This window comes from Myxocyprinus asiaticus, chromosome 22, assembly GCF_019703515.2.
Source record: "Myxocyprinus asiaticus isolate MX2 ecotype Aquarium Trade chromosome 22, UBuf_Myxa_2, whole genome shotgun sequence".
In the NCBI taxonomy this organism is placed as follows: domain Eukaryota; kingdom Metazoa; phylum Chordata; class Actinopteri; order Cypriniformes; family Catostomidae; genus Myxocyprinus; species Myxocyprinus asiaticus.
In genome coordinates this window covers 19,581,142-19,595,123 of record NC_059365.1, presented here as the reverse complement: position 1 = coordinate 19,595,123, position 13,982 = coordinate 19,581,142, and the positions used below count along the sequence as shown (strand labels likewise).

The following is a 13,982-nucleotide window of genomic DNA, read 5'->3' as shown; positions in this document are numbered from 1 at the left end:
TGACAGTAGCACCACCCTGGCGCATTCCCCTGAGGCAGGACCTTCTCACTCAGGGGCAAGGCACATTCCAGCACCCGTGGCTGGACCTCTGGAATCTTCACATCTGGCTCCTGGATGGGACGTGGGAGACCTAGCAGGTCTTCCGCCAGCGGTGGTAGACTCGATCACTCAGGCCAGGGCCCCCTCTACGAGGCGGCTGTATGCCTTGAAGTGGCGTCTTTTCGCTAACTGGTGTTCATCCCATGGGGAAGACCCACAGAGATGTGCCGTCGGGTCTGTGCTGTCATTCCTTCAGGAAGGGCTGGAGAGATGGCTGTCTCCCTCTACCCTGAATGTGTACGTGGCTGCCATAGCAGCTTACCACGATACACTGGACGGGAGACCCTCACGACAGCCTGACCTGATCAACAGGTTCCTCAAAGGCATGAGGAGGTTGAATCTTCCTAGACCACGCTTGATCCCCACTTGGGATCTCTCTGTGGTCCTACCCGCCCTACAGAGAGCCCCTTTTGAGCCCCTGGAGCAGGCTGAGCTCAGCACTCCTGATGACGGCCCTCTTGATGGTGCTCACTTCCATCAAGAGGGTGGGGGACCTTCAGGAGTTCGGGCTGGCACACTCTCACGTGATCTTGAGACCCCGGCCCAGTTACATGGCCAAGGTTCCCTCCACTCCTTTTCAGGACCAGGTGGTGAACCTGCAAGTGCTCCCTTCAGAGGAGGAAGACCCGGCCTTGTCGTTGCTGTGTCCAGTTCATGCCCTGTGCATCTATCTGGACCACACGCAGAGCTTTAGATGCTCGGAGCAGCTCTTTGTCTGTTTTGGAGGACAGCAGAAGGGGAAAGCTGTCTCCAAGCAGAGATTAGCCCACTGGACTGTGGATGCCATTTTCCTCGCATACCAATCTCAGGACGTGCTATGCCCCTTGGGAGTCCGGGCGCACTCCACTAGAGGTGTTGCGTCCTCCTAGGCACTGGCAAGGGGGCTTCTCTAGCAGACATATGCAGAGCTGTGGGTTGGGCTACACCCAATACCTTTGCGGGTTTTATAACCTATGCATAGACCTGGTTTCGACCCAAGTGTTACATGGTAACAGCAGGTAGACTGGGCGGCTGGTTGGGTGTACTGCTTGCATTGCGCCTTTCCCCTTTTTTCAAAGGTGATAATGTGCACTTTTTTGTCCACAACAGTTCCCCGTACATTCTGTTCGGTGACAAACTCGGCAGAGAAGTAACGCCACCAGGCCCAGTACTCGTGGTATTCCCCTTTTCAGGTGAGCCTGTGTGCTCGGGCTCAGTGCTCCATGCGTGGTGATTCCCCCTTGGTAATCCCGTATGATGAGTTTCCACTGTTCAGTTTCCTCAGGTGAAACCTGTGTTTCCCCTCGTCAGAGCTTTCTCTGTCTCGGCCACTGTGCTGCGTACCCTCTCTGTAGATAGGGTCCTCCTATGGTATCATTCCACATGTGTACTTCCCCGTTGGTAGGTCCATGTGAGGTATGTTCCACATGTTAACCTCCCTCTGGTAGGATGTGATCTCCGTAGTGCTCTCCTTCCTGGAAAGGGAAGAGCACTTCCCAGCGCTATTCTAGAAAGTGCTTGGCAAGAGATTGCTTAACATCAAATTAAGAAAGGCACCGCCGGTAGCCTACTTTGCGTAAGTGCCTCCTCCTCCCTTAACGGGACTAGGGAGATGCCTTACCTAACTCACTGGAAGGTCACGACATGGTTGAGCGCTTGCTGTGAGGCACGCAGCAGCTTGCCGTGTCCACTCTTCCGTGCCTCGTGACACGGTTCAGCGCCTGCGGCGTTTCCTATAGGAAACCCTAGTGTCACTACGTCGACACAACGAAGAGTGAGTGACAGACAGGGAACGTCTTGGTTACTGATGTAACCTCTGTTCCCTGGTAGAGGGAACAAGACGTTGTGTCCTTCTGCCGTGGCGCTGAACCGGCTGCTGACATGGCCGGGACTCTCTATCGACTCCTCAGCATAAATCTGAATGAGTGATGCACGCCATCTCCTTTTATACCCGTATGTCTGGGGCGGAGAGTGGCATGCAAATTCCACTCGCCAATTTTCATTGGCCTTTTCTATTTTAAGCAAAGGTGATTGGGGCTCTCAAGATCAAACCCCTAGTGTCACTACATCAACACAACGTCTCGTTCCTTCCATCAGGGAACAGAGGTTACATCAGTAACCAAGACGTTTTTTGCTCAAAAACCTATGACACACAATTAGGTTTGGTAATCTCAAGGAGTCTGTAACCACCATTAGTATACAAACAAGCTGCTAGCCTGCTACTCAGATGATTGCCCTAATTTTACAATTCCTTTAACAGAAAAAACAAATAACCAACAAAGTATCCAAAGAGGATTGCCCGTTTCACATACGTGACTTGACTTCACTGGAAGACATGCTTTGAGTTTTCATCACATCTGTACTGTTTGTAGTGTGTGACTATACAGAAAATAAAGTGATTTCTGGATTACTACGAATTTTTCTAGGAATATCGGATATAAATAATAAAATGTTTATCGAGAGTGGGTAATTGAACTCTGCTGTATACTAAACCATCATGAAATCTAGTTTACATGAAGTATTGCGTGCCTGTTACTGCGTGGTTAACTTGCAGCAAGACGTCTTTTTAAGTAAATGAGTGAGTATTTCAGTAGAGTAATTTATGTTAAGTAATAAAAGCCTTTATTGTAAAAGTGTTGATAGATTTATAGTGCATTTTCAACGTGTTGTCGGCTGAATTCAGCGTGTGCTGTGTGGAAATCTGACTGCCTCCCCTCTCCTCTCACTGCGGCTTTGGGACGCAGCATCACTCGCGCGCCCAGTCTAAAACCATGCTGTATAAGGAGGTAGGATGAAATAAGGTGCTTTTTTAACTGTTCTGTGACCAGTTTCCTTAAGAGTTCTATTAATCCAAAACACTATCGTTTAAACCATTAACTGATTAGGCAGCTGCCTACATTTTAGGATAGATCTAAGGCTCATGTAAAACAGCCGTAACAAAAAATGTAGAATGTAGATCCGATCCTGTCATCCTCCATCGATGTTGTTTATTTTGTTGTGGTTGTTGCTATTGAATGGCACGTGCCAACCACGTCAGAAGAAAAATGGTCGATACTTGATGTCACGGTGGTAACTTTTGTGAAAAATGCAACAGGGGAAAAGTCTCCTCAGGTGTCCTGTTCCTCATAAGAGTTCTCACCTAGAAAGTTACTAAAGAAAAGTACCAGGACTGTAGGTGGGAAAGGGCCTTATGTGTCTAAACTCCTGAGGAAAAATAGTAGCATAGTAGCATAACAGTCGTAGCACGCATGCACCAACCGCCTGTTTATACTTTGAAAGGCTCACGTTCGGCTGTATGATTCACATCAAAACCGAATTATACTTTGGGCTTTAGGCCTACAGGGTTTACTGGTGTGCCGTCGTCAAGACAGTTAAGTTGAAATACTGGATCCCTTTACCCAGACAAGTTTAGAAATCGATTTTATCAGTAGAGTCATGTTAACACGTATTATGTTTAAGTATTGCGAATGTACTTTTGAAACAGGGTGTAGTCAATTTATTTTAGAAAAAGAGTGAGAGTTATATGAAATTATTTGATGTAGTAATCATTTACATAAAATTTCTCTCATGTGATGTTGATGTTCAGCCATCTCTATCATGAGTAAGAGTGAGTGAGTTGTTGTGCTGTCCACCAAATATCTCACCAAGACAGGCATTTTGACTGTTTACACACAACCGCAAGCATGTGTCGCGAGCACTCTTCTTGCATGGATGCACATACGCATGGAAAATGTTTACAGAATTGAGTCTGTTTTCGGTGCTATCGATACTATTAAAAAGACAGATATATCATTTATTTATATTTATTTTATATTTTTTAGATTGTTTGCTCATCTGCAATGCATCTATAAAAATTTTACTCTCAGATGTCAAAAAGACATTCAGCATATATCTTAATGATGTTTATGACTGAGAATGTATGTAAATCTGCTCTTTTTAAAATATTTATCAGATGTTAATTAGAATGTGATGCTTTCCAGATTAAATGCTTTTAAACAGACATCTTTGAGCTGTACGTGTGCTATCTGGGTTATAATCTCACATTTTCAAGTGGTTAGTTATTACAAATATTTAGTCACTCAAGAGGTAGTAAGTAGCAAACAATTCATGGTCTTCTGTGGGCTTGGATAAAAGGCTGCTGAACAGACAGCCTACAGTATGATGGCTAATTTGAACACATTGTTATTAATGGAAGTTGTTATTAATGGAAGTAGTAACTGACATAACCCTTTGCCTTGCCTAACCCTTTTCTATGGATGAAAGAAAGAGAGGATCAGACTGAGACAAGCTCTGTTCTCACCTTAATTGCTGCCTGATTGAACAGATGGTCTAAATTTAAGGCTTGCAACGCATAATTTAAATGAATAAAAACTGACTGAAAACTGTTCACAAGACTCTAGACTGTCATTTAAAAGGTTAAGCCGCTTGATATGCTACTATAAAAAATCTGTTCATTTTTCGAGCGTCTGCACGCTGATAAACATGATGTCAACATATGTAGACACTGGCACCACATTTCTTCAAAAGTAGAAAAAAACATGTTAGTTATTTTGAAAACTTAACTAACTTTATGTTAGAATACTTTATTTGTATATATAAAATTGTTAAGAGTACTTAATGTATGTACCACAATTGGAGTAGCTACACTAAAATAAAATAAAAAGGTTTACACATTTCAATTTCATTACAAAATTCCATCAAATTTAATTGAGTAATACAAATAAAAAAACTAAATATTTTAGGTTTTATTTATTTAATTTGGTTAAAAATCACACAATTTAATATGATGAAAATTTTGTATGAAATTGGAATTCATAAATCTTAAAGATTGGCTAAAATATTTTTTTGAATGTTTTTAGATGGCTTAATCAATTTTCCAAATAAAACAAGGAAAAGCATTTTTTGTCTCTTCTAATCTGGCTTACTGCAAGATAATGAAGCAATTACTTTATGCTTCAGAAAAGGACAAATATGTCAATTTTCTTCTCTGAATTATTTCTCGTAGAAACCAGAGGTGACATTCAATGGTAATTGTTTACTGGGACTTTCATTTGTGCTTTCTTGTTCAGATCTATTTACATTCTGGAAGGGTGGTATACTCTAGACACATGATTTTGCTATCTGCAACCCACAAATAAGTTTGCTATTGGCTCACATCTCAGAGTTTCCCAACCAAATTACATTTTCTAATAAGCATTGAACATCTTAGTTTCATTTCCTGTGTGTTCACTTACTCACACATTCTCTAACCACATGATTAATTTGAATGATTTATCTGGAAACCAAAGACGTACTCCCCATTATCTAAAACTGAAAAAAGCCTTATGTTGATTTAGTCTAGAATGTGACATTCTGGTGTGATCCAAGAAAATGATTCATTCATATTAATTGTTTTATTGTGAGCAGATGATGGCAAGTTTCCATTGCACAACACAAGTGGCCTAAAAACAGGCCAGTTTTGTGCTTAAATTTGAGACATTTTGAGATATGTTTAGAGCATCTATTTATTTCAAAAGATTTGAAAAGACTGTAATGCTCATGTTTTTGGCTTGTTATCATAATCCTCTTTCCTTGTGTCTCAGACATTTTCTTATCTCCTGACGATGTAAGACAGACAAAATACACATACATTGTTGTGACCTGTTGCAAATGGGAGTGCCACAGTTGTCTACACACACTGTATACTGACCACTAGAAGACACTGTATTACCATTTTCATAAGCTCTTTGAGCCTAAGCAATCATTTAATCTATTTCAGTATTAAGCATCTATCTTTAGAGAGAACAAATACTTTCCAGTCACCTTTTTGTTTATAATGGTTTAAACAAAACCTTTTTGTTGATAATGCTCTTTACTTGTCTGATCTTTGCTGGTCTTAATGGCTCACTCTGAATTGGCTGTAGTCAAAAATGGTTTGGGTCATGATACACCAAAATTGTTCGTTGAGAGAAACTCTAGAAACAGACCATTCTTTCATTCTTCAGTAATATGCCCTCAGGTGGCTGAGAAAAGTAGTGAGTGACTCTACGTTTGTATGAAATGCTGGACAGTAAGAGTAGATGGCTTATCCCTGGGTAGATATGTAATCCATTGTGTGTTTTGTAAACATGATCCTGAGTGTAATTGGCTGGACTGTAGATTTAGAGGAGAACCCAGAAAAAGTAATTGACAAGTCCATACATGTGACCTTCAGGTATAGGGGAGGTGTCACACTATTATGTAAACATTATATAGTTGACTCTTGCCTGAATGTGTGGTTTTATTGTACTCACAGCAAACAATATCTTAACTTAAGAGGGTTGTTTGAAACCAACATACAACCTCTGTTAGTGAAACACATTTGTGTAATTGGACTTTTGACTCCAAACCTTATTGTTATTGAGCTATATCTCTTGTAAAAAATATTCACAGTGTTAAATGCTATATTTTTATGCATAATGTAGGCTGAGTGCAGTTGTAACAGAGTCATTTTCAGTTTGCACATTCATATTAGCATCCTATCTCTGTGTGGAAAATTTAAAGGACTTAGTCCACATTGATGTGAAACGAGTAGAGAACATCTGAGAACATCTGTTTGTTTCTTACTCCTCTTTCATCTTGAATAAATCATTATTCCAGACTGACCAAGAAAGAAAACTTAGATTTTTCTACATAAAAATAACATATTTTGGGACATGCTAGAGATCACTGAGAATATCAGGCAGACATGCAAGGTGGTTTGTGGGCGATACATTTAACACTATTTGAAAACAATCACAGAATATAAAATATGTCAGTAACTGCACTTAAATTATGCCTAAAGCCTTACATAGCACTTTACAAATGAATGTTACAACTGTCCCGGGGTAGTGTTACAACAGTACCCGGCATTGGGGCAGATGTTACAAATACATTACTTGTCTTTACACACTAATTGTGGAAAATAGGACGAATGTATTTAGGCTAATGAGATTTATTTTGTTGGTAGACAGATCAAGGCATCTCATGTGAAAAAAATGGCATGTTTATTCTGGTCAGTATGTGTGCTGTATAGCAAAAAGTGTACCAACTCTTCTCGGTCTACCCTAATCAATGCCAGCTTTAAAAACCATAAAAAGAGCAGAGGAAATGAGTTCATGAACTTACCAGGTTCATATAATCTATGTTGGAAAAAAGATGGAGATGTTTACATTCCATGATTTTTTGTCTTTATCAGATCTTCACAATAGGGGCGCTGTTTGCAAACTAATGTAAATGATGGTACCTGTGAATGGTCCAACATGTGTTATAACTTGTACCCTTACATAGTCTTGTGCGGCCTATCGCCAAAACAGTGAGTACTGAGTACTGACGTAGAGGCTTCTAGGGACTGCCCGACTTCCTTCATCCAGCTAGTTAATAGTGGAAAAACAATGACGTTTTATAGCCCTGCCCTGATTTGAGGATGGGGTAAAGAGCTTTATTTGTGTGGTGGAGGGTATGCAGACTTGTGTTTTTTGATGAGTAGTGAGGGATGGGGAAGTCAAGCAGCTTGAAATAAGCAGAAGGGAAAAAAGGAGGGCAAGAGCAGGAGAAGAACTGTGAGAGAACAAAACAAGAGACGTAGAGAAAGGGGGATGATCATATCCATATGGTGGGGCTTGTCCTCTTCACTTCCTGGACAGAGCAAGGAAGACAGAGAGAAGAGAGAGAAAGAGAGAGCTGGTAAGCCAACAAGGAGTAAGAAAAACAGCTGGAACGATACCAGAAAGACTTAATACGATGAATAGAGAACTGTAGAGACCACTTCAAAGCATGTGACCATTATTTTTGTTACGATGTAAGTATGACTGTGTATAGGACAGGTTTTTTTTTTTTTTTTTTTTTTTTTTTTAAGATTATCAGAGGGAGGGATAGAAAGAAAAATCAAGAGACACAGAGACTAAAAGAGAGTTTGCTGCGCTCATGTTCATGCACCAGTGATAAGAGTGAGGTCACCTAGAGGAATTCACCCAGGTTGGTGTTTTCATTTTTTTCTCCCTCTTCTCTTCTTCCTTTGACATCTGGAGCTGTAAAGCATTTCCTTTGTCTGACCCCCATTTGGTGGGGGGCCATCCGTTTTGATCTTGCGTCTGTATCATGACCCTCAGGGGACATGAGAATGTCATACCTCGGGTAAAAGGTTATTCCGCCACAATCATCTATGCAATGGCTCTGGCTGCTTGTTGGAAGACCCCTGGCTGTAGTTAACTGCACTTTAGTGGAGTTTGCAGACATCAGCTGAACTTTGCAGTGGGGTGTTGCCTTTCCCTTATAAGGCGAAACCAACTGAGTGGAAAAGTATTTGAATTTGTGGTGGTACTGCTCCACTAGTCTGGAACTGGTGCTTATCTCCACTCTTGGTTCCTCTTCTTGGTGGTGTCTGCACAGAATTTGGCCATTGGAAGACAATAGTAGCTTTTATCAGTGGGGTGTGTAGCATGCATATGGTTGCAGAAGAAAATGAATGTTCATGCAAGCGACTGCAGCTCACAAGAGTAGGAGGTGTCAAAGGCTGGACCTGTATCTGCCCTCGGGTCAAATACGCATCCTGAGGAGAGCTGCTTTTGACACACACTGTTCAATATATGCTCATGGGAAGGCAAACGCATTAGACACTGTAAACAAGGCTTTCAGATGTTGGATTTGACTTTGCTTTACTAAACTTCAAAGAGGGTTGGATGAAATCTGACAGCATCATACTGAAGAGACGGGGATATGTCAGTGTGGACCAATAATTTGAGCATCGTTGGAGATCACTGGTGGAGAAAACAAACAATATGAGACCGTTTTTCTTTGTGTCCTCTTCCCAGGCACAATATCTCCTCTAACTTGGATCAGCCACCCAGATACACCAGTTTTGCCTGTATTCTGGATATTAGAGTGCTGGGACGCACCATGACAACAGCATCGTGGTATCATCGGGACATCAGTCGCGTGCAAGCTGAAGAGCTGCTGGCTTGTGCTGGGAGAGATGGCAGCTTCTTGGTGAGGGACAGCGAATCTGTTCCTGGAGCCTATGCCTTGTGTCTGCTGTGAGTAACAAACATATACACTACTTTACACACACTCTTTACACCACTCATTTCATCACATTTTGCATACATTACATACCTGATAATGAGCTTGATAACCCTGAATATGCCTTGCTGAAAAGACCTTCTTAGGCCAGTATTAATGTCCATTCTGGTCCAAGCTGGTTTATGTTTCTTAGTGCTGGTATTTTGCTGATCTAGAAGATAGCCATGCCATTTCTGATGAAGCTGGTTGACCAAGGAAGTCTTGCTGGTTAAGCTAGTTAAGAAGCCTGGTGTTGGCACCAGAATCCCATTCTAGGGACTAGCATCCAAAACACAATATTTGCTGATGACCAGTAATGCAGTTTTTTTTTCATTGGGGTATGTCACCACACCCAGCTTTCTATTTGCAGCACTTTCTAGTGCAACATTTTCACATAAATCACTATGGATATTGTAGTTGTAAAGAAGTAAACAAGGTATCATATCATCCCTTCTCTATAGTCTGTTCTTCTGAGATGGATTTTACAACCATGTGTCTGCCCTCCCCATCTGGTTTCAAAAGTACTTTGGCAGGGACATGATTGGAGCTTAATGTTTTTCTAGAAAGTGCAACTTTTCAGATTGTTTAATGGTACAAAATGCATATGTACATATTTATGTATGATATCTATGCATATGAGCTCCAGAAGAGGAGACCCACTCAACAGCAGCCCCTCTGGGCCTCACTTGGTCAGCTTTGTTCAGGGTTGAGTTGCTCCCTCCTCCTGTCTCTGGCCCCTGTAGGAGGGAATGAGCTCCAGTGACCGCACTGATCTCTCTCCACTGCGGCCCACAGCCAGACACATTCCTGAAGGCTGAGCCCTCCACCTCGAGCTGTTCTCTCTACTGTCTTTCATTCTCTCTCAGTCATCCTCTCTTTTGCTCTGCGTCTGGCTCCGTCACTTTCTTTCCCTACCATCTCTTCTCATCTCTCTTGTTCTGAAACTGCATGCGTATACACACACACACACACACACACACACTTTTTGTTTTCTGTTATTTTTATAGACACTCACTGAGCACTATATTAGGCACACCTACACACACTTGTTTTTGTGGTGACTCTCCATAGAATTTTTATGGATTTTATACAGATCTAACGATAATTTCTATCCCCTAACCCTACCCCTAAACCTAACCCTCACAGAAACCTTTTTGCATTTTTACACTTTCAAAAAAACATAGTTTAGTATTTTTAATAAGTCATTTCCCTCGTGGGGACTGCTGGTTGGGCCCCACAAGGTAGGTGATCTCAGGTTTTACTATCCTTGTGGGGACATTTGGTCCCCACAATGTAGTATAAACATGTATACTTATTCATGCGATTATCTAATCAGCCAATCACGTGGCAGCAGTGCAATGCGTAAAATCATTCAGATACAGGTCAGGAGCTTCAGTTAATGTTCACATCAACCATCAAAATGTGATCTCTGTGATTTCAGCTGTGGCATGATTGTTGGGGCCAGATGGGCTGGTTTGAGATTTCTGTAACTGATGATCTCCTGGGATTTCACGTACAACAGTCTCTAAAGCTTACTCAGAATGGTGCCAAAAACAAAAAACATCCAGTGAGTGGCAGATCTGGGATGGAAACGCCTTTTTGATGAGAGAGGTCAACAGAGAATGGCCAGACAGGTTCAAGCTAACAGAAAGGCTACGGTATCTCGGATAACCATTTTGTACAATTGTAGTGAGCAGAATAGCATCTCAGAATGCACAACAATGTCAAACCTTGAGGCGGATGGGCTACAACAGCAGAAGACCACGCAAGGGACTTTATTAGGACCATATTGTTCCTAATAAAGTGATCAGTGAGTGTACAGTATATATAATTACAATGACTACAGACTACCCCTATAACTCTACCCCTAAAAAAAAACATTTTATCACAATTTTGTTCCTGTTCTCTCTCTCTCTCTCTCACACACACACACACACACACACACACACACACACACACACACACACACACACACACATAGTCTCTCTCTCTCTCTCTCTCTCTCGCTCTCTCTCTTTCACATACTTTTTCCAGCCTACACTGTGAATGTTTGAATGATGTATTCAATATGTACAAGAACAATACAATAATTTGTGTGTTCATTATTGTAACTTAGATGAGGATCAAACCAGATTTTAAAACAAATTTATATGTAAATGCTGTGTGTGTGTGTGTGTGTGTGTGTATATATATATGTGTGTGTGTGTATATGTTAATTTAATCCATTCATTAGAAGATTCTAAATAATTTATTACCTCTTACCGTAAGAATTAAATCAACTCATATTAACTCATATTTATGCCATAATTAGCATAATTAGGACCATAACAGAATATTAATAACTATATCAGTTTTACAAATAAAAAACAAAAGAATTCTTTACCAGGGAATATTTTGCCCCCTGCATTTTGAATTTGGAGGAGCTTGTTTGATCATTTTTGGTGGCATTTGTGCCCTGAGCTCACCTGAACTATATACAGTATATGATATTTACTTTTTTGCTTATTTTCTTCAGAATACCTGGAAAGTTTTGAATTACTGACCTATGCCATCACTGAGATCAGCTGAATAGGCTACAGTATATGTGTCAAATTGTGTGGTCAGGTGAAAGTCAAACAATGAGCACAATAATCTGGTTTATCCACCTGCTGATGGGCACAGAAATATGAGACAGATATTAATGTGATGCATATGGATGGCCACAGTGACCACATGGACAGGTTGTTGTTTTTTATTGTGACCGTACATGTGATATATGAAGTTTTGACCCATTTTCAAAATTGATCTCCCACAGTGGAAAATACTAAAGACAAGTGTGCTCACATAGTTTCATCAAGCCACAGGTACACAGCTGTGGCCCATGCATTTTAAGTCTAGGCCTTCAGTGCAATTCATGCCATTAAGAAAACACAGTTTCACAATGAATAAGACACTGCATTACGTGGCAGTCACTAATAATACCAATTGACATTTTAAAAACATGTCCACACATGAATCCAGAACCAAGGAGGTTTAATACCAAGAAAATCCTCTCTAATAATATTTGCGATTTAAATTTTGCTAGCAATAAATTTTGTTTCGTCAGGGTACACGGTTACTTTTCAAAACTTGATCCGACACTGAATGCTCAAGCAGCCTAATTTACACTTAGAAAACTCCTGATGTTGCTATAACAATGCAAAAAGCACTTACCAATTTGCTTGAAGTGAAAACCAGCCCTCAATTCCTGTTTAATTAATCAATTGCATGATCATGCAGAACATCTCAGGTTTTCTAAAGCCATAAGGATCTCTTTCTCAACGGCAATAACAGCAGTGATGACAGCCATCTCGTCAGCATCTCGCGCTCTTCGCTTTCAAATTACGTACATCACTTAAAGTGTGATTGCGTCACTCAAGGCCAGCTAGAAGACCTGGACTGGGACATGTTCTAAAGACCACACCCACCACAAATAAGTCAATCTGACTGGCTGATGAATCTGATGAATCTGACTTTAGATGCCTATTCACTTGCACTGTTGGGGGATTCTGTAGAAATTCTGAAGGCTTAACAGGGTGGAGCGACTCACACACTGCTTCGGCTAAGGACCATGGCTTCGGGCATGTGATATGTGAAACAGCTGTCACACTTTGCTTGTAAGCATCGATGAGTAAATTCTGATTGGATAAACTTTGTTTTTTGCTATTCGTTTGTAGACTAATTAGGAGTGGAAAGCGACTGAAAATACATAGGCAAAAAGGTCAATGAAAAAATATTTATTTATTAGGCATGTTATGCCAGCAGAGAAGGCTTTGCTTGCCCTGAGAAATTGCCACTGCAGGTACATACCCACTCTGTACAATTGTAGTGAGCAGAATAGCATCTCAGAATGCACAACAATATCGAATCTTGAGGCGGATGGGCTACAACAGCAGAAGACCACGTAAGGGACTTTATTAGGACCAATGTGTTCCTAATAAAGTGATCAGTGAGTGTACAGTATATCTAATTATAATGACTACAGACTACCCCTATTACTTTACCCCTAAAAAAAAACATTTGAGTTAAAAAAAACAACAACAACAATAAAACATTAGAGTCAATTGGAGGTGTCCCTGTGGATGTATTTTAAGGCCTACCTTTAAACTCAGTGCCTCCTTTCTTGACATCATGGGAATATCAAAAGAAATCAGCCAAGACCTCAGAAAAAAAATTGTGGACCTCTACAAGTCTGGTTCATCCTTGGGAGCAATTTCCAAATGCCTGAAGGTTTCACGTTCATCTGTACAAACAATAGTATGCAAGTATAAACACCATGGGACCATGCAGCCATCATACCACTCAGGAAGGAGACACATTCTGTCTCCTAGAGATGAACGTAGTTTGGTGCAAAAAATGCAAATCAATCCCAGAACAACAGCAAAGGACCTTGTGAAAATGCTGGAGGAATCAGGTAGACAAGTATCTATATCCACAGTAAAACGAGTCCTATATCGACATAACCTGAATGGCTGCTCAGCAAGGAAGAAGCCACTGCTCCAAAATTGCCATAAAAAACCCAGACTACAGTTTGCAAGTGCACATGGGGACAAAGATCTTACTTTTTGGAGAAATGTCCTCTGGTCTGATGAAACAAAAATTGAACTGTTTGGCCATAATGACCATTGTTATATTTGGAGGAAAAAGGGTGAGGCTTGCAAGCCGAAGAACACCATCCCAAACATGAAGCATGGGGGTGGCAGCATCAAATTGTAGGGGTGCTTTGCTGCAGTAAGGACTGGTGCACTTCACAAAATAGATGGTATCATGAGGAAGGAAAATTATGTGAATATATTGAAGCAACATCTCAAGATATCAGCCAGGAAGTT

At 40.9% G+C, this 13,982-nt stretch overlaps 1 protein-coding gene across 6 annotated transcripts in view; it reads left to right on the top strand.

Moving 5' to 3' along the window:
* Window positions 1-7,521: 7,521 nt before the first annotated feature.
* Window positions 7,522-13,982, top strand: part of LOC127412866 (phosphatidylinositol 3,4,5-trisphosphate 5-phosphatase 2B-like) — a 36,793-nt gene continuing 30,332 nt past the window's right edge. Inside the window, exons 1-3 of one of the 6 annotated variants that reach the window (XM_051649550.1) lie at window positions 7,746-7,761; window positions 7,934-8,052; window positions 8,889-9,110. In XM_051649550.1, coding sequence (XP_051505510.1) covers window positions 8,974-9,110 — 137 coding nt within the window. In that variant the 5' untranslated portion in view covers window positions 7,746-7,761; window positions 7,934-8,052; window positions 8,889-8,973. The other 5 variants (XM_051649546.1, XM_051649548.1, XM_051649549.1 and 2 more) reach the window with 5 other exon arrangements.